Consider the following 23,294-nt stretch of genomic DNA (forward strand, 5'->3'; position numbering starts at 1 on the left):
AGAAGGATGAGACAGGTTGCTCCAAAGATACAGCAATTCGCATCTGTCCTACTTTTGGTTTTCCTGCCCCAGAAGCGGTGGGATCTGTTATCTGTGTCTTTCTAGTTGACTGTCTTGTCTATTGCTGCCTATTTTTTTGTGACTAAGACTGACAGCATGGGACAGACTCCTTCTAACCCCCTAGACTTAATTCTTGCCCATTTCAGGGAGGCTCGAGCCATGCTCCACAGGTCAGGCTCTGCCAATGGCAGTGGCAAGGAGGCGCAAAAGGGTGGCTGCAGTATTCAGAGCCCCAGGCTTGGCACCTCCTGTTCTGGCCTCTGGTCTGGCAAAGGTTGACAGAGCCCGGCTGCTGCCCCAGTCTGGCCAAACTTCAGGCCACCATTCCAAACTCTGGTGTAGTTGGGTGGAGCCTGTTTTGGGGGCTGCCCCCCCCCTAGTGGAACAGGACAGAGAGCCCATCAAGGGACAGGCTACCACAAGGAGTTTCGGTTTTTTCATCTTTTCTCTTTGTGCGTGCTCTGTACCGGCACGTTCTTGTCTTGTGTTGCCTTTTTGTTTGCTTGTGATGGTCTTAGTAGGCCAGTGACCAAACAGCTGTGCGCCTTGGTGACTGCCTGCCCCACGCCCCCAGCACTACAAGTGCCTACCAGGGGTGCCTCTGGTCACCGGTGGGAGGGCAGCAGGTGGAAAACAGCCAAGTGTGGGGCAGCCAACGCCACCACAGCTCACCTCGCACTGCAAACTCTAGCCCCTGGCTTCTCGCCATGGGTAGGAAAGAGCCTGCCAGGAAGGCAGGTGGAAGGCAATAATGGCCGAAGGGTGGGCAGGAGAGAGCCAAGCCTCTGCTGCCACCGCTGCCGCTGCTGCTTCCCCTGAACACTCCGGCTGTGGCCGTGGGGTGGTCAGGGTCATGCAGTCAGGGCCGGTGTGAGTTCGCTGGGGGACCACCCCACCCTGGCCTGCGCCCAGCCCCACTGCCAGGGATGCACTTCCGCCTGGATGGCTGGAAAGGCCTTGTTGGGGAAGATGCTGGGGGAGGGGTGGTGTTAGAGTCACCCATGGAATGGAGTCATTCCCACCCCAAGTGCAGCACCCAGGGGCAGCAGCACTAGCTGAAATCCTGAGGCAGAGGACGCTTGTGCCTAAGTTTGCATTTCCCCAAAGCAAGTCACTGTGTATGGAAAAACCACAAACTTCCCTAGGCAGAAACCACCCCGAAGTAGAGCCAATCAGGAAACAGCTGGAAAATACCCAGCATCCCTGAGGTCTGTGGCTAGCTCTGTCAATGTTAGTTAGTGATGTTAGCCAGTCACGTTGTAACAAGCTTGCTCTTGCTGAATGTCACCCAATCGTGTAACTGCTAAGCTGGAAATTCCTGATCCTTGCTCAAACCCCAATAAAAACCCTCCTCCCCCTGGGCTCAGGGCTCTACATTCTAGAACCGCTGAATCGCTGCATCGGGTGACAGTGTGGGCCTGAGCTCGAGCTTGTAATAAAGACCCTACTGCATTTGCATCAGAATCGGCTCCTTGGTAGACTTTGGGGTCTATGAGACTTGGGCATAACAACCATGTTGTAAGTACTGTCTTTTTAAAAAACAAGGCATAAAGTGCTTTAAATATTCTTCCCATAGCTACAAAGCTACCTGTGGGCTGACTTTAAAGTCTGCCTGTTTTACTTCATGCTGTAGGTAGGCTTCCAGTATTGGCACTGTACTGTCTTGGTTCACCCGGACTTGGTAGATGAGTGGTCTTTCAAGAGGGATCACAGGAGTGGAGCTGTAATCCCAGGAGACACCTCTGGTAATGTGAGACTTTACTGACTAACATCGTGGGCAGTGGGAGCCTGATGAAAGAGCTAGGAGCTAGGTAGGGGAAAGGGGACAAAACCCATGTGGCCACCTAAGAGCAAGGAGTGGAGGGACCATGGTGGACCAGGATGGTGAGGACAGGGAGAGGTTGTGTCAGCTGAACTAGGAGTTTTGCATAGATATATTCTCTGGGAGGCACAAGTGATGGAATTCAGAGCCAGTGACTGAAAGAGCCGTCATGAGTTAGGTCTCACGGAACTCAATCTGTGACATTTCAGATGTGCGCTGGCGTAGCTCTGAGAGCTTTGAGAAGCAGGCAGGTGGGAAAAGGAGCCAGGTCACTTAGTAGATAGGTGGCCTTGGCAGCTGTGAGAGCAACACGGAGGCCCTCAGCCAAGGCCACGAAGCACTACTCGGTCAGTGAGAGGGAAGAAGGAGCATCAGAGGAGTGAGGATCAGGATCCAATGGAGACACAGACCTGAGAGGTACCGCAGAAGAGGCGGTCAGCACTGACACGGACTTTAGGGTTGAAACTCTAAAGTCGGGGGCTGGAGAGATGGCTCAGAGGTTAAGAGCACTGGTTGCTCTTCCAGAGGTCCTGAGTTCAATTCCCGGCAACCACATGGTGGCTCACAACCATCTACAATGAGATTTGGTGCCCTCTTCTGGCTCACACGCATACATTCAGGCAGAATACTATATACATAATAAATAAAGCTTTAAAAAAAAAAAAAGAAACTCTAAAGTCACTGGTGAATGGGGAAGGGTCAGAAGCCTCATTGGATTCTCCACGGAAGAGAGGAGGGGAGATAGGAAACACTGATGTTATCCATTGTCCTTGTGCGCATGTGTGCCATGGAATAGTTGGAAGTAGGGACCGTTTGGATGGATTGGTTCGCTCCTTCTACCACGCATGTCCTAAAGAGGCTGGGCTTAGCAGCAGGCACCTTTACCTACTGAGCCATCTTGCAGGACCCAAGGAAGCCAACATTCTTGTTTCATGCTCCTGTCCTGCAACATATGCTATAATCCCTGACTCATCAGTGAGGAAAACTCAGAGAGGGTGACTGGCTGGCCAAAACCACACAGAAAAACTGAACTGTTTTGCAATCTCTGCACTTGATCATAATGGCAGAGGCAACCGGTATCCTGGCTTGCCTGTCTCTCTGCTGCCTGCCCAGTCTGAATAAAACTTAGTAGCAAAGCATGTCTGAAGTTGTCTAATGGGAGGAAAGACAGAAAGTGGCCTCTGGAGAAAAGCCACTTCACAGCCTGGAAAATAACTGCTAAGATTAGCTTTAGTCAACCCTGGTTCTTGAGCTCACCTGAGTCCCTTTCTAGTTCCTTCCCACAATGCCTCTCAACTCAGGCACCATCCGGCAGTGTCTGCTAGCTCTCTTAGGCATCTTGGAGACACTCAGCTCCATCCTGGAGCGTGCAGGCAGGGCGTGGTTGGGCAGGCCACCCGCAGACCAGCAAGTGACGTCAACACCCTTTGTACGGCCTCCACACTCCGATGGAGGGAGACCTTTCTCTATTAAGGCTGACAGCGTGAGGTCAGAACAGAGCCAATCCCTTTGACAGCTTGGGATTGTAGAATCTGTTCTGCCACTTAATCACAGCCAGAGTTGAGACTGGCATTAAAGAGTGTTGTCCATGCTTGGAGATAAGGAAACGAGGCCTAGAAACAGCCAGGGTCAGGAGGTCAGTGCCCGGACTGAACACAGGCTTCTGTTGCCTGGCTTAGTGCTCTGGCAGGTCACATGAACAGCAATGTCCATTCTTGGGAAGACTAATATTTGATTTATTTGAGACAGGGTGTCAGCGTGCAGCTGTTGCCTGGAACTCACTGTGTAGTCCCGGCTAGCCTTGAGTTTATAGGGTTTCTTGCCTCAGCACCCACACCAGGTGCTGAGCAATAAGTCACACAGCTTATTGCTTTGGCATATACTGTATGTACTGAAATGGAATGATTCTTGCCATAGGACAGATTCTGAGAAAGCATTGCTGGACACCTATTTATGTATCTGAGCTAAGCTATATGGTAGCCCCATAGAACTACCTATGGAAGCCCAAATCAGAAACTGCAGGGTGGAGCTAGATATTGTGGCTTGCACCTACAGCCCCAGCACTTGGAAGGCTGAGGCAGGAGAGTCAAGAGTTTAAGCCCTGCCAGGTAGTGGCGGCACACACCTCTAATCCCAGCACTCGGGAGGCAGAGGCAGGCAGATCTCTGTGAGTTCCAGGCCAGCCTGGGCTACAGAGTGAGTTCCAGGACAGCCCAGGGCTAAAACTGAGAGACCCTGTCTCGAAAAAAGAAAAGAAAAACAAAACCAAAAAGAGTTTAAGCCCCGATTGAACTACATAACAAAATGCTCAAGAAAGAGGAGGGTGTTTGGGGACCCTACAACACAATAAACGTGAACCCTGTTTAGAGACCTTTGATGTTGTAGAGCCTCCGGGTCAGAAAACAACTCCATCATGAAACCAACCTATGGCTGGATGGCTCTGTTCTCTTTTCTTCATTTTTTTAAAATTTTTATTTATTGTTTGGGGGTAATGGATATGCAGAGGCAGGCAATCTTTTTAAGTCTGAGGCCAGCCTGGTCTATAGCGTGAGTATCAGGACAGCCACGGCTACAGAGAACACCCTGTCCCAAAACAAATCAAAACAAAATTTTGCTTAGATTTTTTTTTTAATTTTATGTGTGTGAACTTTTTCTGAACGCTTCAAGAATTTGTGTGTCATCCTTTCACACGGGCCATGCTATACTTCTCTGTATCGTTCCAATCTTAGTATGTGTACTGCCGAAGTAAGCACATGTAAGTGTAAGTGTTTTACCTGCAAATATGTATATGTATTATGTGTGTGTAGTCAGACAAATGTTAGAGCCCCTGAGACTGGAGTTAGTGGATGTTTGTGAGAGGAATGCTGGGAATTGAACCAAGGTCCTCTGCAAGGGTAACACGTGCTCTTAACTGCAGAGCCTAGCCCTTTATTTTTTTATTTTTTGGTTTGAGACAGGGTTTATCTGTGTAGCCCTGGCTGTCTGGACTTACTTTGTAGACCAGGCTGACCTAATATTCACATCAGTCTGCCTGCCTCTGCCTCCTGAGTGCTGGGATTAAAGAAAGGAAAGCACTATCATGCCCAGCATTTCACATATATGTATGTATGTATGTATGTATGTGTGTGTATATGTGTATGTATCTTAAATTTTTTAAATGAATTATTATTGTGTGTATATGTGATGTGTGTCAACACGTGTGCCAGGACACAGGAGAGTTCAGAGGACAATATTGTGAAGCCAGTTCTCACATTACACCTTTACGGTGGGTTCTCGGGATGAGGGTTAGGGTGCCAGGCTTGTGCTGTTTGATGCTCAGTTTTAGTTGTCAGCCTGACATAATCTGTAGTCACCTGGACAGTCCTCCATGGGGGATTGTCTAGAGAAGTTTGCTTGTGAGCATTTCTGCGGGGAAGGTTATCTTGAATGTGCTAAGGTTGAAAACCCTGCCCACTGTGGGTGGCACCATTCCCTAGATGAAATCCCGAACTATCTAAGAGTAGACAGAGTGAAGTAAAGACAAGTGTGCATTAACACACTGCTCCTGACTGTGGATGCAACATGACTATGGATCTAATGTGTCTGTACCTTAGTGATGGACTGTAACCTGGAATGATGAGCTAAATAAACCCCAAGTTTCTCTCCTAAGTTGCTTTTGTTAGGGTGTTTTATCAGCGCAGTAATAAGCAAAGTGAGGCCTGTGGTAAGTGCCTTTGCCCGATGAGCCACCTAACTGGTTTTTTATTTTTATTTATTTATTTTTGTTCTTTTTCAGCAGGGTTGTTCTATGTAACTCAGGCTGAAACACCTACTTCTGCCTCCTAATACAGCTATGCCCTCCATATCCAACTTATGTTGTCTTTTTTTTTTCTTTCCCAGAGCTGAGGACTGAACCCAGGGCCTTGCGCTTGCTAGGCAAGCACTCTACCACTGAGCTAAATCCCCAACCCCATATCCAACTTATAAGGTGACATCTTTTTACTTGTTCACTAACCAATACCCACCAAGGGAAAAGAATAGGCACAATGTCATCAGTTAGCAGGGAATATTAGTTAAAACCACATTAAGTTAAGATACACATCCATCCATTAAGATGCTCAGAAAACAAACAGCTGGAACCTTCAAGCCTCACTGGGTGGAGTATAAACCAGAACAACCACTGGGAACGGATGTCTGTTGTCGTAACTTTAACAATACTTTTGCCTACTTTATGCCCAAGAAGTCCCATCCCCTGGGCATTTATCCAACAGAAGTAAGTGCCGAGTTACACAAAAACATGTACTCGAGAATATTCATAGGGGCCAGTCAGCTAGCACAGAGAGCGGGAGCACTCGCCATGCAAGCTTGAAGACCTGACTTTGGTCCCTGGAACCACAGTAGGAGAGAGGACTGAGTCTCAGCAGCTATCCTCTGATTTTTACATGCACACTATGGCATGTGCCCATCTGTTTTCACACATTACACACACAAACATAAAAATCAATAAAATTACAATAAAAATCACTTCACAGTGTCTCAAAAACCCTAAGTTAATTTGTTGGAACCTGCTTAACCCGCTTAAACTCTCTAGCCCCTCTGTTGAGACCTATTTTAGTTCTTGGCCTAACTGTGTCTCTGTTAACACCTGCAGTCAGTCACCTTTAGCATGTCAGAAGGAAGCCATTTGCCTCCAAGTCTCCATTTTGATCATAAGGTGAGATTAAGTTCAAGCTTCCAGGCCCTCTGTGCCTGACAGGATACAATTAGATAGTTCAATACTTGCTGCCTCAAATAAAACAATAGATGATAAATGTATGTTCTGCTTGAGTTAAAGATGAATATTCTGTTAGAATGAACACCTCACCATCCTGCTATGTTCCTTACTTCCAGAAACCTGGAAAGCCCCTAAGAGGTCTCAGCTTCAAGTGCTTTGTCTGGCTATCTAGACACACCACAATACATGCCGAACAAAATCATTTATGTTTAGTTTGTCAAAATGATGTAATGCTGCCCCCTGCCTGGCTTCCTAAACCTAGTTAGCTGGATACAGTTTTTCATATAAAAAGCTGCCTTAGCAACAGACTGGCGTCACAGTCTGGTTTCTGAATTCAGGCTGTGGCCCTGACCAGTCAGTTTTTGTTCAGCAGTCAAGAAACTTCCATCACCCCGAGCCTGGTGTTCGAGTGGTCAGTGCAGCCATTCCTGACCCATAACAAATTCAAATGCTCACTGACAAGTAAGTTGGAAAAATAAAACTAGGTGTGGTGGCACACAGCATTGCCTTGGGCCCAAGGTCAGCTCCAGGTACACAGCGGGACTCTGTCTCCAAAAATCCACCACAACACCCACAGAAAGGACAGAGAGGTGAAATGCGCACTATCCATGCAAAGCTGTCCTGCCCACCATTACAGGAATGCGGCTCTGATAAACACACCACGAGTGGATCCATGAAACCCTATGAGCTGGAAGGGACAGACACAAAGTAGATGCCATTAAGGGACACCTCTACGGAGTTTAAAGGTGGACAGAGCCGGTCTGTGTTGGTCGTGATCTTTAGAGGAGGCGGCTGTAAGCCGAGGAAAGGAGCCTTTGGGGGCTGGTTGGGTAGGGGTATACATGAAATATGGAATTAAGTGACTATGCCCTGTAAACATTATGCAGGTTAAGCCTCATTTTAAGAGGCATATATGATATAAAATTCTTATGTAAGTTATTTATTGATGGAGAAAGGGCCGGTCGTCAAACCTGACTTCCTGAGTTCAGTGTCTGAGACTCACAGGGTCGAAGGAGGGAACGGACCTCCACGTGTGTACAGTATGAATGCGCGCACACACACTATTTATTTTTTTAAAAAGGCCTATGTTTGTTTTATTTTTGTTTCTTTGTTTGACACAGAGTCTCTCTCTGTAGACCAGGTTGGCCTCAAAATTATAGAGAGCCTCCTGCCTCCGCCTCCCAAATGCTGGGATTGAAAGTGCAGCCACCACACCTAGCTGCATGTGGTTTTTGAAGGTTATTTTTCAGTCAGGTAGTGGTGCATGCCTTTAATCCCAGCTCTCACAGAGATCTGAGTTCGAGGCTAATCTGGTCTAGAGAATTAGTTCCAGGACAGCCAGGGGGCAACACAGGGAAACGCTATCTCAAAAAAAAAAGGTATTTTTAAAAATGTGGCTCAGTGGTTAAGCACACTTGTTAGTGCTCTCTCAAAGGACCCGAGTTTGATGCCCAGAACCCACACTGGGTGGCTCCTAACTGCCTATAGCTCCAGCTCCAGGAGATCTGGCCTCCAGCTTCCTCAGGTACCAGTGCATATATCCAAACACAGACATATACACATATACAAAGTTAAATATATTAACAATTTTAAAGTAAAGCTATAATAAATATAATATATTATACGTATATGTATATATATGAAAATATATAGGAAGTAGGCCACTCAGGAATGAAGCTGACTGTGGGAGTCACAGTCCCCAGTTCTCTGCCAACCCTTTCTCTGCCCAGACTGTACGTGACCCCAAACAGCTAACCCTGATGAAGTCAAGGCAGAGCAAGGGTCCCTTGCTTCCCAGGTGTACCTGCTCTTTGTCCCTCTGTTCTATTTAGACCCAGGACTAATATTTACCTTGTAAACAGGAAATGGGGGAGGGTGAGGAGCAAGCCCAGAGCTGCTGTGTAGAGCTCCAGGAGGCTGTCCCAGTGCCGACAGTGTGGGAGGGAAGGGGCCGTGTGTGTCAGGGAGACCCAGAGATGTGGGCCAGCGCCTGTTCTCGGGAAGATGGGAGAAGATAGCTAGAGGCCACAAGGCCCTGGACTTGACTCCTCCTAGGCAGCCTCTATTTACAGCCCCCTTAGAGAAAAAGAAAGGGGAGCCAGCCGCTGGCTGAGAGTTGCCCTAGTTCGGGGACGGAGTTTTCACTTGGCCACACCCATCTTTAGGTGCTGTGTTTCTTGTGCTCCCTTAGTTCTCAGTACAAAGTGTTACGCCCATTGCACAGATGAGGAAACTGCGGTGCGTGGACATGCAGAGCTTCTGCTCCATCCCTGCTGGCTGGGCTTAGAAGGAGTCTCTGGAAGGACTCAGTGATCCACAGTCACCCATGTAACAACTGGTGGAAGGGGTTGGACGAGGGTCTTTTCTAGATGATTTTTCCCCTCACGAACATCCATCCCTGGTTCCAGGAGATCCTGTCCTCTTAGATGGTGGGGGGTGGACCCTGGGACTGTCTACCCATTTGTCCCCAAGGCCCTGACCCGCTGACATCTCCCTCTCCACTGATTTCTTCACGTTGGTTCAACATTAACCAAGAGAGAGTCACGACAACCCCTCAGATCCCAGAGCCCGACACACCATGCCGCACGTCCGAGGCCCGGGCCTACCTGGCTGCTTGGCTCTGGCGGCCCTGGTTAGCCTGGTGCACAGCCAGCATGGTAAGGGGCACCTGGAGGCCTGGGCAGGATGGAGGATGTGGGAAAGGTTGAGGGATGGGGTTTCCTGCCTAAGAGCAGAGAACTCAGGGACAGTCCCCAGGTGGACCTCCGACCAGAGTGTCCAGCTTGAGGAGTCAGGTGTGTGGGGCACTAAGGAGGGTGCCACCTCGCTCTTCCAGGACGGGGAGTGGACTGGGGTAACCAATGAAAGGTGGGCAACTCACACATTGTTCAGTGGCCTTCAAGGCACTTCGTCATCCCCCGTGTCCCCTGTTGGACACCACTAGCAGGGCAGGCCATCTTCCGACCCCTAATGGCTGAGATAGCCAGGTTCCCAGAGGTGATTTCCCCTCCCCTCCTCTGCCCTCCCGCAGTGTTCCTGGCCCCTCAGCAAGCACTGTCGCTGCTCCGTGCCCGGAGAGCCAACACTGGCTTCCTGGAGGAGGTACGAAAAGGCAACCTAGAACGAGAGTGCGTGGAAGAGCAGTGTAACTATGAGGAGGCCAAAGAAGCCCTGAAGTCTCCCAGCGCCACGGTGAGCCCCGCAACACTGGCTGCTAGCAGGAAGGGCAGGTAGGCAAGGAACAGGCCTGGGCTCCCTAGGCAGAGGTGTGCTGGGACCACAGGTGACAGGAGCGGCAAACATTCTGGATCTTTCCCTGTTCAGATTTTCACTTCTCCCAACCCCCATCTCCCTGGGCAAGATAGGCGCCCGAAATCTGCCTTGGGGACCATAGGCCTGGCCTGGCACAGTGAGGCTCGTGACATCAGGGGACCTCTTCAGCTTCAGCAGCCAGCTACACTGGGGCTGTCTGGATTGCCTGGCATTTGCTTAAGCCTTCCTGCCATTTCTGTGTTCCTCTGTGGTGGAACCACGGGCTCTGGGGCTCTGTTGCAGCCTGTTTCCTCCCTTGGGGACCCTCTCTTCCTTTCCCTGTCAACTCCAGCCTGGAGGAGACCCCACTGAGCCCTGTGTGCTGAGTGTCCCTCTCTCTCCTCACACACTCTCTCCTTTTAGAAGACAAACTGGGAGGCTAAAGCTGGGCTGAGGTGGTGAGGGAAGGACATAGTGCCTAGTGGAGTGGAACTCCACCCTGCTGGAGCTCACTCCGGGCCCTTGCTTTGCAGGACGTGTTCTGGGGCAAGTACACAGGTGAGCAGCAATAAGGTCTGCCCCAGGGAGGGAGGCCGGGGGACTCCCGTTGGAGATGTCCTCTCTTACAGAACTTTCTGTTTCCTAAAACACACCCCCTCTCTGTCCTTGCTCCGTCCACCTGCTGGTCACCCACTTCCCTGATCTCCCCACGTGCTCCGTCCTGTCCCATCACAATGCCAAAGGTGTTTCTGCTTTTTTGTTTTGTTTTCAGTCTGTTTGTCGGTGAGGAAACTTCGAGAGGCTTTCATGGACTGTATGGAAGGTAGGGAGCTGACTCCACATGGGGCAGGGTGGGGAATCTGGGAGAAAAGAAGAATTACTAAGTGGTCAGGAGCCAGAGCTCAGGTGGGCATGTCCGGTGCCTGACATTGCTTTTGTTCCCGGTCAAGGATGTCTTTGCATGTGGCCTTGTGTCTGGCAGTCAGCTGGACTATTGGAGGAATGGAGGAATGAATGGATAGTTAATCTTTGGGGCCTGGTTTTTAATGCCTGACTGGACTGCTGCCCACTCTGCCAGAGCTCTGTCTTGTTAATTCATTCCCCAAAGCTTTCAGCTTTGTTTTTTGAGACAGGGACTTCTGTAGCCCAGGGTGGCTTTGAACTTGCTAGGTGCTGAGGATGACCCTGAACTCCGGATCCTCTTCTTTTTCTGTCTCTCCTCCTTCTCTCCCCCACCCTGCTGGGCTGGGTTCACAGGCATGTGCCACCATGGCTGCTTTCATTCTACAAAACTACCAGGATTTCCCCACACAGGCTCTTAGCTGGGAAAACTTTGCACGTCTGTCCTTGACTTCCTCATGTAGAGCCCCAACAAGCCAGTCAGGGTCAGGAAACATGTCAAGATGTCTCAGTCCTTAACTACTTTGTGTTGGGCACCGTGTCTTTCAGTCTCAGCTGCATAGTGAGACATGCTGAAATATGAACTATTAAAAACCGCAAAAAAAAAAAAAAAAAAAAAAAAAACCGCAGCGAGGTGGCTCAGCAGGCAAAAGCACTTAACCACATTCCTCACTTTGCTTTCCATTCCCATGTGGGAACCAAGGTCCTCTGCAAGAGCAGCCAGTGTTCCTAACTGCTGAGCCATCTCTCCGGCCCTCATACTTCCATTACTTACTCAAAAGATATGGTACTAAGCCTTTGGCGTGTTCAAGGCACCGTGTTGGTGTCTGGAGCTGGGGATATCTTTTTGTAGACAGGTTCTAAATGCAGAAATGGCTTTGAATTCTCCATCTTGTACTTCTGCTTGCTGAGGTTTTAGGGAGGTGCCACCAAACAGGTGCTGGGGGAGTGGTTAAGAGCGCGGAATAGTTCTGGGTTTTTAAAAACTCGCAATCTCAGGATAACAGAAATACCACATGTTAGGTGGTTCCTGGAAAAGCTAGGAGAGAGCAGAAAGGGCAGTTGGCTTGTCAGCAGAATCGGAGATGGCTTCCCAGAAGTGCTGTTTACCTGGCTTTGTGGGATGAGCTGGTGAGCAAATCTGAGAGAATTCCAAGTGTGGAAACTGTGTGCAAAGGCCCTAAGATAACAAGGGCAGGAGATTAGAATTGTGCCCATCATCTGGTGGTCACGTGGCTATTGTGGAGTGGACAGACTGCTGCAAAGGAGTGAAAGGTGTCCAGCTTATGGATGGTGGGCCAGAGAGAGACTGGGCTGGGTAGGCAGACAAAAATGTTCAGAGAAGATTGGAGGAAGTCCTCAGGGTCCGATGTTGACTTGGGTGTGTGTCTCTGCAGGTCGCTGTGCTATGGATCTGGGTCAGAACTACCGAGGGACCGTGAATGTCACCTACACCGGGATCGAGTGCCAGCTGTGGCAGAGCCGCTACCCACACAAGCCTAAGTGAGTGCTGGGCAGGCCTGTCTATAGCAGGCCAGGAGAGGAAGCAAGGATGCGCAGGAAGCAAGGACGCACAGGTTCCCTGAGCATCCTTCTCTTCCAGCGTCAACTCCACCAGCCACCCTGGGGCCAACCTGCGGGAGAACTTCTGTCGCAATCCAGACAACAGCACCAAGGGACCCTGGTGCTACACTACGGACCCCACTGTGCGCAGAGAAGAATGCAGCGTCCCTGTCTGTGGTGAGCTGGGGTCGAGAAGCAGTCCATGGCCGAGGCCCAGGGCTCTTCATAAGGCCTGGCAATCTTAAATGGGCATCACAATGCTGGCTACCTTCAGAGAAAGGGGGAGAAGTTACAAAGTGAATGGGCCTGCTAGCCAGGGTATTTGGGAGACCTGGGCAGGCTTCCTGTTGCCTCCTTTTCTCCCTCCCAGTCTTGGTTCCCTCATGCTCCTGGCTGTGGCTCATTTCAAACAACTTCTTGTGTCCTGCCAAGGTACTTTCCTCCAGGAAGTTCTCCTAGATCACTTTAGTCACATGCCTTTTCCAAACGCAACAGAGGAAGCTCTGTCCTGGGTGATGGTTGTATTTAGTTCCCATGGTTACCTAGCTGTAGCTACAATGATGCTGCAGAACAAACCCTCATACCTGAGGGGCATGCCACAGCAAGTGTTTATTTCTTACACTGTTGAGGCGTGGCTAGGATGCTGTCAGCAGCAAACTCACTGATGTTTGAGGCTGGGGTGGGGAGACAGTGTCCCGTCCATGCCTGCCGGGCCTGCCTGGGTGGTTGTGCAATGAAGGATGGGTCCAGCTGAACCGGATGCCTTGCTCCGTTTGTACTCTTGCTGGGGCTGAGAAGTTCCTTAAAGAAGTTCCTCCCATCCGCAATGATGGCAGAGGTGCAGAACAGTGAGCAGAAGTGCTGTTTAAACTACGCTCCGAGCTGGCGCTTGGTCCTGCTTGTGTTCCAGGGGCAGAACACGCTGCATGACCAGGGCCAGGGTCAGCCAAGAAGTGAAATACAGTCTGATACAAAAAGCACAGAGTAAAGGATGAATTCAGAGCAATGAATTCAGACCATAGTTTGGGATATGGTTTAGTGGTAGAGAGGTTGGCCAGGATGCACAGGGTCCTAGGTTCAACCTCCCCCTGGCCCCACCAAAAGACCTGTTTGACAGTGTAGACCTATGATCACAACTACTGGAGATGCTGAGGAAGGACAGAAGCATCAAAAGTTCAAGCCCTGGGTCGGAGACATGGCTCAGTAGTTGAGAGTATTTGCTTCTCTTGCAGAAGACCAGAACTCAGTTCCCAGCACCCAGCCATGTTGGGTGGCTCCCAACTACTTGTAACTCCGGCTCCAGGGGAATCCAACACTCTCTTTTGGCAAGCACCTGAACATGTGCCAACATGCAAATACACACAGACACACACACACACACAGAGCAACAGACATGAATAAAAATGGAAACCAAAATAAATCTTTGTTTTAAAGTTCAAGGCCTGATTAGACAACATTGAGTTCAAGAGCAGCCTAGAAAACTTAGCAAGACCCTGTCTCAAAATTAAAGAGAGAGCGAGGAAGAGAGGGCTAGAGGCTGTTACTCAATGGTAGAGTGCCCCTTCCCTACCTACAGGCTCCGTGCCTCTTCTTTATCAGCCCTGTTCCACCTGAGGCAGGCCTGAAAGCAAATCACCAATGATCTTAACCAAAATAGCTACCTAGACTGCAGTGTCTACCCCCAGTTAGGGGAACTATACTGCAGACAGGCCGAAATTGACCTATTCACACAGACATCCCTAGCAGGTCCAACAGTCTTTCTGCTGTGACCAGTTAGAACCTGAAACCCAAGCCGGATGTGGTGGCACACACCTCTAATCCCAGCACTGGGGAAGCAGAGGCAGGAAGATCTCTGTGGGTTCAAGGCCAGCCTGGTCTACAAAGAGAGTCCAGGACAGTCATCCCTACACAGAGAACTCCTGTCTCAACAAACAAACAAAAACCAACCAACCAAACAACACCTCCCAACAAAATCCTTAAAAACAACAACAGCAAGAAACAACAGAGCAGAAAAAACAAGACAAAGCAAAACCCCTCAAACAACAAAGTCTTACACTATCGACTCCAGGCAGTCCTGGGTAGCCTGGGAGTCCACGAGGCTCTGGCCGCTTACTGTATGTGACTTTCCATGCAAGGTCGTGCTATGTGTCTTCCGTTCTCCTCTCAACTCTCGGGGAAGACAGGCATGTGCGGTCTGTTCGAGGGGAGGTTGCTGCTGCTGGGGCGTTTAAGCTGCCGCCGGAAGTCGCAGAGGACAGAGGATTCGAGTTTCGCTCGGGGCTGCGTGGGGACCCAACTTTGCCCTTCTGTATCCCTCCCCGCCAGGCCAGGAGGGCCGTTCCACGGTGGAGATGACTCCTCGAACTGGAGGTTCCAAGGGGAATCTGTCACCTCCGCCGGAGCAGTGCGTCAGCGAACGTGGCCGGCTGTACCAGGGGAACCTGGCTGTGACAACATTTGGGTCCCCCTGTCTGGCTTGGGACAGCTCGTCCGCCAAGGCCCTGAGCGAGCACCAGGATTTCCGCCCGGAGGTGAAACTCGTGGAAAACTTCTGCCGCAACCCAGACGGGGATGAGGAGGGCGTGTGGTGCTACGTTGCCGGGCGGCCGGGCGACTTTGAGTACTGCAGCCTCCACTACTGCGGTGAGCAGCGCTTATAGGACCGGGCAGGGCCCAAGGACCAGTGGGTGTGTTACAGTCTTACAGAAACCCGGCTAGGGGTAGGTCCTATTCTCAATGGAGGCACTGAGAGGTTGTTGGCTGGTCACCGAGCTATGCTTAGGCTCTTAACCTCCGAGCCAAATGCCTTCCAAGGCCCGCGGGGTCTTGAGAAGGTCTCAGGTCCCAGCCACTGCCGGGTCTCTACAGAGGAGCCTGTGGGAGAGGAGAGCCAGGACGGGGAGGAGCAGATCGCAGGGCGCACCACAGACGGGGAGTTCCACACCTTCTTCAATGAGAAGACCTTTGGCCTCGGGGAGGCAGGTGAGGCACCCGAGTGTCCGGGGGGCGCGGGGCTGGAGACCAGGATGGGCCCCCCTCACCGTCTTGCCTTGCTCTGCAGACTGCGGCCTGCGGCCTTTGTTCGAGAAGAAGTCGCTGACAGACGAAACGGAGAAGGAGCTGTTTCTCTCTTACATCCAAGGGCGTATCGTGGACGGCTGGGACGCTGAGAAGGGTCTGGCCCCGTGGTGCGTCCTGGACTGATCTGCAGGCCTACAGAAGGCCTGCCCCACCCACAGCCATTGCAGGACCTGGCGTTCACAAGCTCTGGCCCCACAGATGACACTGTCACCCTCTAATTCTCCCCGGAGACCTCAGCCTTGGCTTTGCTACCCAAGTAGATGGTAGAGCTGAGGCCCAGGCGACTTAGGCAGGCGACTCAGCCCCAGGCATGCTGCACAGTCAGGATTTGTAGTCAATTCCTCTGACGTCAGACCTCTGCTCAACTATGTGACGTCTACACTGGAAGAGCTTTGGTCCCCCAGGGTACCCAAGTCAATCTGAGATTTGATCCCTGGAGGCAGCCTTGGCCTTCTGTCTGTCTGTCTATCTATCTATCTACCTACCTACCTATCTTTCTTTGCGGGGGTCAGGGGTCTCATGTAACAGAGGCTGACCTTGAACTTCTGATCCTCCTTACTTCCTCCTCCCAAGTGCCGGGATTACAGGCTTGTGCCACCATCCTAGCCCAGTACTCTTAATCTACTCTGTTCCTGCTTCAGGGTTGCTGAAGGGCCAGGCCCCGGTTCCTAATGCACTCTACTTCCTCCATTAGGCAGGTGATGCTTTTCCGGAAGAGTCCCCAAGAGCTGGTGTGTGGGGCCAGCCTTATCAGTGACCGGTGGGTCCTCACTGCCGCCCACTGCATTCTGTACCCGCCCTGGGACAAGAACCTCACTGAGAATGACCTCCTGGTGCGCATTGGCAAGCATTCCCGGACCAGGTGTGAAGCTAGCAACCGACAGTGACTGGCTGGGACTCTGGTGGCTTGGGGCCCATGGGATACGGCAATGTCTCTCCTACAGTGAGCCTTCTTGCCATCCCCACTGGGAAAGCCCATTTGGCCATGTCCTGACCCACTCCAGACACCAGAACATGGTCTAGGTGGGAGTCCCTTTAAATTGTGACTATTTGAACAGTACAAGTGGCTTGTGCCCACCTGTGTCAGCTGGTCCCCGCGACTCCAAAGCCCTAGGTGGCTATCAGACTGGGAGGAAGCCGCCAGAGGGCTGCTGAGGGAGGTGTGATGGTTCAGCGGCCATCCTGCCTCCCAGACTCAGAGGGCAGACTGTGACCTTGCCCCGTGAGCCTCGTGTTCTCATTGGTGGGGCCATTGCTCTCCGTTTCTCTGTTGGGGTTTGCACAGGTACGAGCGGAACATTGAAAAGATCTCCATGCTGGAAAAGATCTACATCCATCCCAGATACAACTGGCGGGAGAACCTAGACCGTGACATTGCTCTGCTGAAGCTCAAGAAGCCCGTGTCCTTCAGCGATTATATTCGTCCCGTGTGCCTGCCGGACAAGCAGACAGTAGCCAGGTAGCACCGGGGCCGCAGCTGTGGTTTGGCCTGTGCTCTGGACCCTGGGGCCTGGCACACGTCTGCAGGTCTTGGTACTGTGGTGTGAATGCAAAGGTCCTTTTCCGTGCTACTTTGTTAGATGTTGGGCTCCGGGAACTGGAGTTGGTTCCAGGAGGCTCCCAGATGCTGTCAGGGGCAATTCTCACCAGGTCTCTCTCTCCCGAAAGCTTGTTCCAGGCTGGGTATAAAGGACGAGTGACGGGCTGGGGCAACCTTCGGGAGACGTGGAAAACAAGTGTCAGCGAGGTGCTGCCCAGCGTCCTGCAGGTGGTGAACCTGCCCATCGTGGCGCAGCCAGTGTGCAGGGCCTCCACCCGGATACGCATTACTGACAACATGTTCTGTGCTGGTAAGGCTTCATCTCTGGGGCAGGGAAACAGCTGGGACAGGGGTTGGCAGGCTTGGGATGTGATGTGGGCACACACCTGTGTACTTACAAATCAGATGACTCCAGGCAAGCGGCTGAAGCTGCTGGAGGTAAGAGGAAGATCAAAGTTCCCACGTTGTGAGGTCTGAGGTTAGTGTGTGCGTGCATGTGTGTGTGTGTGTGTGTGTGTGTGTGTGTGTGTGTTTGGCCTGTGGCCATTAATTCCTGCTCAGCAAATCTAGCTCAGAAGTCTTGGGTAGAAAAAGGGCATTGATTTAGCACACATTTCTTGAATGCCTACTGTGTTCAGGACAGCATTTGAGGGTACACAGCAGGGACCCAACCAGATTGTCCTGACGAAGCCGCCTTCCTGGAAGGGGCCATGCCAATAAACATGGAGAGCACCAATTCTTTTTTTTTTTTTTTTTTTATTTATTTTATGTGCATTAGTGTGAAGGTGTCAGACCCCTTAGGATTACAGACAGTTGTGAGCTGCCATGTGGGTGCTGGGAATTGAACCCGGGTCCTTTGGAAGAGCAGGCAGCACTCTTAACCACTGAGCCATCTCTCCAGCCCCGAGCACCAATTCTTGATAACACCTCCGAAGTGAGCAGAGTGAGGGAGAGTGGAAGGGACAAATCAACAGTGGTCCCAGGAGGCTGGAGAAGGCCTTTCTCACGCAGGCAAAGGTTAAGCAGAGGCTGGAAGAAGTGATTGAGAGAATCACAGACAGGGGGAGGCTATGAGCCTGGTTTGGGGGACAGATGCAGGTGGGTGAATGCTTGGTATGTCTGAGGAGCAACAGGGAGGCCTGTGGAGCTGGGGTGCAGTAAACCCAGGCATCCCACAGGGGACAAGGGGAGAGAAGCGAGCCAGGTAGACTGGTATACATCTGTAAACTTAGCACTCAGGAAGTGGAGGCAGGAGGATCATAGTGAGCTTGAGGCTCATTTGGGCTACAGCAGAGCTTGTTTGGAACACAAGCAAACAGGTGGGCAGTGGTTCACACCCTTAATCCCAGCATTCTGGAAGCAGAGTCAAGGAAGATCTCTCAAGTTACATACAGGACAGGCAGAACTACGCAGACCCGGTCTCAAGCAAAGCAAAACAAAATTCAAGCAAACACATAAGACCTTACTGGTATTTTACTGGGTTGTATTATGTTCATAAACATTTGATGTTGACTATAATTCCATTCAAAACTGAGAACCAAAATATTCACTTTAGAGCTGTGAGAAGTTTGTCCATTTCTCGGGTCTGCTTTGGCATCTCCCTGGAATGCTGGGATACGGTCTATGATCTTTTGTTCTGTGGCCCTTTGTATATTTGTGCTCCCTCTCATACTTTTTGAGTTAGAAAGTAGTTTTTTCATTGCACAAAAAAAGAATTTGACTTGTGAAATAATTAGATATTGTTTTTCTGTCCTGTAACATTAACTCCCACTCTGTATGAGTGAGAGACACAGAGAGAGAAAACCAGAGAGACAGACATACAGAGAGACAGAGTATGGAATATGTATGTTCACGTGGGTTACACATATGTGAATGTGCGTGGCGTGCAGAGATTGAAGTTGGACATCTTCCTTAGCTACTCATCACATTTATTCTTTTAGTCTTGGCTAACCTGGCACCTGCTATGTACTTTAGGCTGGCACTGAATTCAGAGAGTTGCCTGTGCTTCTATTTAGGCCATGCATGGTTCTGAGTTTAGTAGATATTTTAAAACTTTTTTTTTCTGAGATAGGGTTTTTCGAGGCAGCTTAGGCTGATGCACTATTTACAATACCCCTGCCTCAGCCTTCTAAATGCATCACCATACTTGGCTTACTTTGAAAAAGCAAAACCAAAACACTTCCTTATTACTGTGGTGCTGCAGATTGAATCCAGGGCTTTGACCTAGACAACTACTCGACAATTAAATTACATGTCCATCCAAGCTAAGTCTTAAGATTTTGGATTTAAGGGTCCCTCTTATTTTGGTATGTTAATGATTGTGAGTTTTGTCACATGGTGATGAAGATTGTGATAGTCCCACTTTATGGAGTTGGTTTTTATTAACTCATTATTTTGTAACTACTGTTTCATTTACTATGTTATTAGTCTCCTTGTGTTATCATGGCTTTAAAACAGTTTTACTTATTTAGCAGAGTTCGCATTATCTTACCTTTGGCTTATACTTCTTCGAGATGCCAATTCGCTCCTTCTTTCCCCTTTCCCTCTCCTCTGTGGCCTTTTCCCCCTTGAGGCAGGGTCACATGTAATCCAGGCTAGCCTGGAATTCACTATGTCGTTAATAACCTTGAACTGATGTTTCTGCCTCTTCCAACCCTAATCCTGGCCACCCAGGGCTAGGATTACAGACATGTGCCATCGTGTCCAGTTTATTCTGTTTATGGCGTATCGGGGAGCTGAATGGCTTCAGGCATGCTAGGCAAGCACTTTACTATCCTGTGTGGCATAAACTGGCCTTGACTTGGTGATACTTCCTTTCGCCTCAGCCTGATTGCAGGTGGGCACAACCATACTCAACCATTTTAACCTCCTTATATTTTTCACTTTCCTCCACTGTTTTGTTAATTTACTTTTGGTCTTTTGAGACAGTCTCATGCACCACAGGCCAGCCCAGCTTCACCATGTAACTGAGGATAATCTTAAATCCTCCTGCCTTCAAGTTTCTAATTGTTGACTTTTACAAGCACATACCAATACATCTGATTTTTTAAAATATCTTTTAGGTTTGGAAGTCAAGCTTTTCCCCATATGCACAGGTTTGCTTGAGGATATTTCACTCAGATAGTTTTGTAGTTGATAGAGGGTGTCTTGCTAAGGTCTTTTGTTTTCCTGAAGTTTCTTCCCATGCGTCTGGTTAGTTTCCTTGTGTTTCTGGTTAGGAGTGATTCCACTGATTCTCCTTGCTTCTATCGAGAGACACGTTTTCATGTTCAACCTACATGTTTTAGATTACATATACAATTTAGTATGCTAAATTGTGGTTTGGGGTGTTTCTGTAGTCTTATTTGAAGGTGTAGTTTGGGGTACAGGAGAGGACTCTGACTTGGCGAGAGTGGAAATGGTGAGAAGTGGCTGGAGTTGGAGCGGCTTGACAGCAGAAGGCAACAAGTTTGCTAAAGGATTACATACATGAGGTGAAGAAGTGAGGTCAAGATGACTAGATAGAGTCGTGGGTGTGCCCTAAGGAGCTGAGTCCTGAGCTCTGCTGTTTTCTCTCAAGGTTTCAGTGTGAATGACACTAAGCGAGGAGATGCTTGTGAAGGTGACAGTGGGGGTCCTTTTGTCATGAAGGTAAGAGTTTGTAGGGGGCCAGGGCATGGTGGGGACTCTGGCAGGGAAGGTTGGCTGTTTGGACCTGACTATTGAAAACCCCACTTTTCTTTCTCAGAACCCCTCGAATAACCGCTGGTATCAAATGGGCATTGTCTCATGGGGTGAAGGCTGTGACCGGAATGGGAAATATGGCTTCTACACGCACGTGTTCCGCCTGAAAAGGTGGATACAGAAAGTCATTGATCGATATGGATAGACGTGTTTGTGTGGGCAGCACCCACAGTATGGGATCCTCATTGCAAAATCACAGAAACCAGTCAAAATATTTTTTTGTTTTTTTTTTTTTCTGTTCACAATAAAAGTGACTGTCAGTAAGTCTGCATGTGCCCAGTACTGCTGAAGGACAGCTCTCTGGACTGGGCTCCAGAAGAGGCAATTCTGCTGCTGGACAGACAGGACTGCAAATAATCCAGTCTCCAGCACAGGCCAGCTGAGAGGGGAGGCAGCAGTTGAATTGTGGGCATTTACAATGTTTCATATCCCAACCTTGATGCATTATCTCATTTAATTCTCACAAAAGGTAGGTGTGGATCCTCACAGGAGGTAGGTAGGTAAACGGATTTGGAGAAGTTACTTGCCCAAAGTTACATACCTGGAATTCAAAGCAGTGGGGCTGAGGTGGCTCAGTGGATCAAGTGCTTACAGTTTCCATGTTCACCCTACATGTTTTAGATTATATATACAATTTAGAACACTAAGTAGAGGTTTGGGTATTCCTGTAGTCTTATTTGAAAGTGTGGTTTGGAAACGATGACTTGAGTTTGGATATCTAGAGCTCACCATTTAAAAGCTAGATGTGAAGCACCAGGTGGTAGCGGTGCGCGCCTTTAATCCGGCGACTCGGGAGGCAGAGGCAGGTAGATCTCTGGGTTCACAGCCAGCCTGGTCCACAGTGAGTTCTAGGATGGCCAGGGCTATATGAAGAAACACCATCTTGAAAAACAAACAAACAAACCCTGGATATGATGGTATATAGTTCTATAATCCTAGCATCTGTGTGTATAATACTATTTTATGTATATTTTACATATTTATATAAATATATTTATATATTATTTATACTATATATTTATATATTATATATTTATATACTATTATATATATATACATATGATTTATTAGAGTGGTGTACAGGCTATGGTCTGGCTAGCACAACAGATAAGGCCAAGGATCTGGTAGTTGTTTAGTCCATAGGGCTGCATGTCTCTGCTGGTCTTCATTCTGTGCTGGAATTTGAAGATGCAGGTTCTGATGCAGGTTCTTGCCAGAGTTCACTGACAGCAAGCAGGCAAAAGCTTCCTTTTTTTCAGGTCCTTTTATGCAGGCTGGGCCAGGTGTGGCTCAGATTTATGGTAGACTGAGCCATCTCAAACTGAGCCACTTAAGAATAAGTTCTCACAGGCATGCCTGTCAGTTTTAATGGATTCCAGGTGATAATCAAGATTTTAATCATCATAGCCTACATCCTTCATCTGCCATAAAAATGGTACACTTATGCCCCCAAAAGGCTTACTGTTTAAAGCTCCTCTGAGATTACAATGTGATGGTGGATGGGCATAGGCTTCTCACATGACACCTGAGTGGATGCTCTCTTTCTGATCTTGTGTGTTTGAGACAGGGTTTTATTATGTAGCTCTGGCTATCCTGGAACTAACTATATAGACCAGACTGGTCTTCAACTCAGAGATCTGCTTACCTTTACTTCCCTGGGCTTGGAGTAAAGACATGTGCTATGCTACTCTGACCTGCTTGTGTTCAATCTTTAAAGGGCTAATTATGGTCAAGTCATTTGACCTGTCCAAGCCTGTTCATATTTTAAGACACACAGAATGCGGGTTTACGGGGACTAAGTGTTTTTGTTGTGTACTGAGCATAATGCTTACTGTCTGACAACTGCACAGACATCCAGGCTGGCACATTTAAAGTTCCTTTTCTGGACCCTTCCTCTCTCCTTTGGCCCCCACAAACCACACAATGATATGTATGTTGTGTTGGGGAGAGGGAGTTTTTTCACAGATTTTGCCTAACATAGCACTTAGCAGATTAGCACAATTTTTAGGAAACAGGATAAGTAAATTTGTAAATTTTGGACAAATCTAAAAATCATGAGTTTAAAAATCATGAATGTGACAGTATATTCTTCAAGGTTACTGTTAACAGGTCACTGGTATGAGTTGGTGAGTTCCTATCTATATAGTATTAAAGCACTATTCCTATCTGGGGCATTTATGGGTAAGTGGGCACCATAGCCCCTAACATGTGATAGTGAATTTCAGCAGATGTGAAACGTTGACACGACAGAACTGTTGAGAAGATGCATCCCTGAGCTGATAGGCAGGAGTGAAGACTATCTGCTTTAGGTGTTAAGACAGGAGAAGGGCACGAGCTCATGCCTTTACCATTTACAGCTTTGGAGCTTCAACCAATATATATGGTTAAACATGGGAAGGCCAAGGACGGTGACAGGCAGACGGATCTCTGTAAGTTTCTGGGCGGCTTGGTTTACACTGGACTGTGTTTCAGCCAGCGAGGGCTACATTGTGAGATCCTGTCCTGACAAACAACAAACTGAAGGTGGAAGGACCTGTATTTTTACCTCTGCTCCCAGCTCTTCTCCCTTCTCTGTCTGCTGAGTCTTCCTGTATAGCTTA

General features: G+C 49.2%; 1 protein-coding gene and 1 non-coding gene across 3 annotated transcripts; one reads left to right on the forward strand and one right to left on the reverse strand.

Moving 5' to 3' along the window:
* Positions 1 to 4,528: 4,528 nt before the first annotated feature.
* Positions 4,529 to 4,635, reverse strand: LOC132649118 (U6 spliceosomal RNA). The gene has a single exon (XR_009587552.1). It is a non-coding gene; the product is annotated as a U6 spliceosomal RNA (small nuclear RNA).
* A 4,516-nt stretch (positions 4,636 to 9,151) lies between these two features.
* On the forward strand, positions 9,152 to 20,958 carry F2 (coagulation factor II, thrombin). 2 transcript variants are annotated; one of them, XM_021639337.2, is made up of 14 exons: positions 9,152 to 9,292; positions 9,667 to 9,827; positions 10,421 to 10,445; positions 10,660 to 10,710; positions 12,185 to 12,290; positions 12,391 to 12,527; positions 14,676 to 14,993; positions 15,219 to 15,332; positions 15,412 to 15,538; positions 16,126 to 16,293; positions 16,717 to 16,890; positions 17,100 to 17,281; positions 20,531 to 20,601; positions 20,699 to 20,958. In XM_021639337.2, exons 1-14 carry the CDS (start codon positions 9,214 to 9,216, stop codon positions 20,837 to 20,839), a joined length of 1,854 nt encoding a protein of 617 aa, XP_021495012.1. In that variant the 5' UTR covers positions 9,152 to 9,213; the 3' UTR covers positions 20,840 to 20,958. The 2 variants fall into 2 exon arrangements, with proteins under 2 accessions (XP_021495012.1, XP_060227775.1); XM_060371792.1 differs by lacking the exons at positions 9,152 to 9,292; positions 9,667 to 9,827 and adding an exon at positions 9,843 to 9,865.
* Positions 20,959 to 23,294: the final 2,336 nt, after the last annotated feature.

This window comes from Meriones unguiculatus, chromosome 18, assembly GCF_030254825.1.
Source record: "Meriones unguiculatus strain TT.TT164.6M chromosome 18, Bangor_MerUng_6.1, whole genome shotgun sequence".
NCBI classification, from domain to species: Eukaryota; Metazoa; Chordata; class Mammalia; order Rodentia; family Muridae; genus Meriones; species Meriones unguiculatus.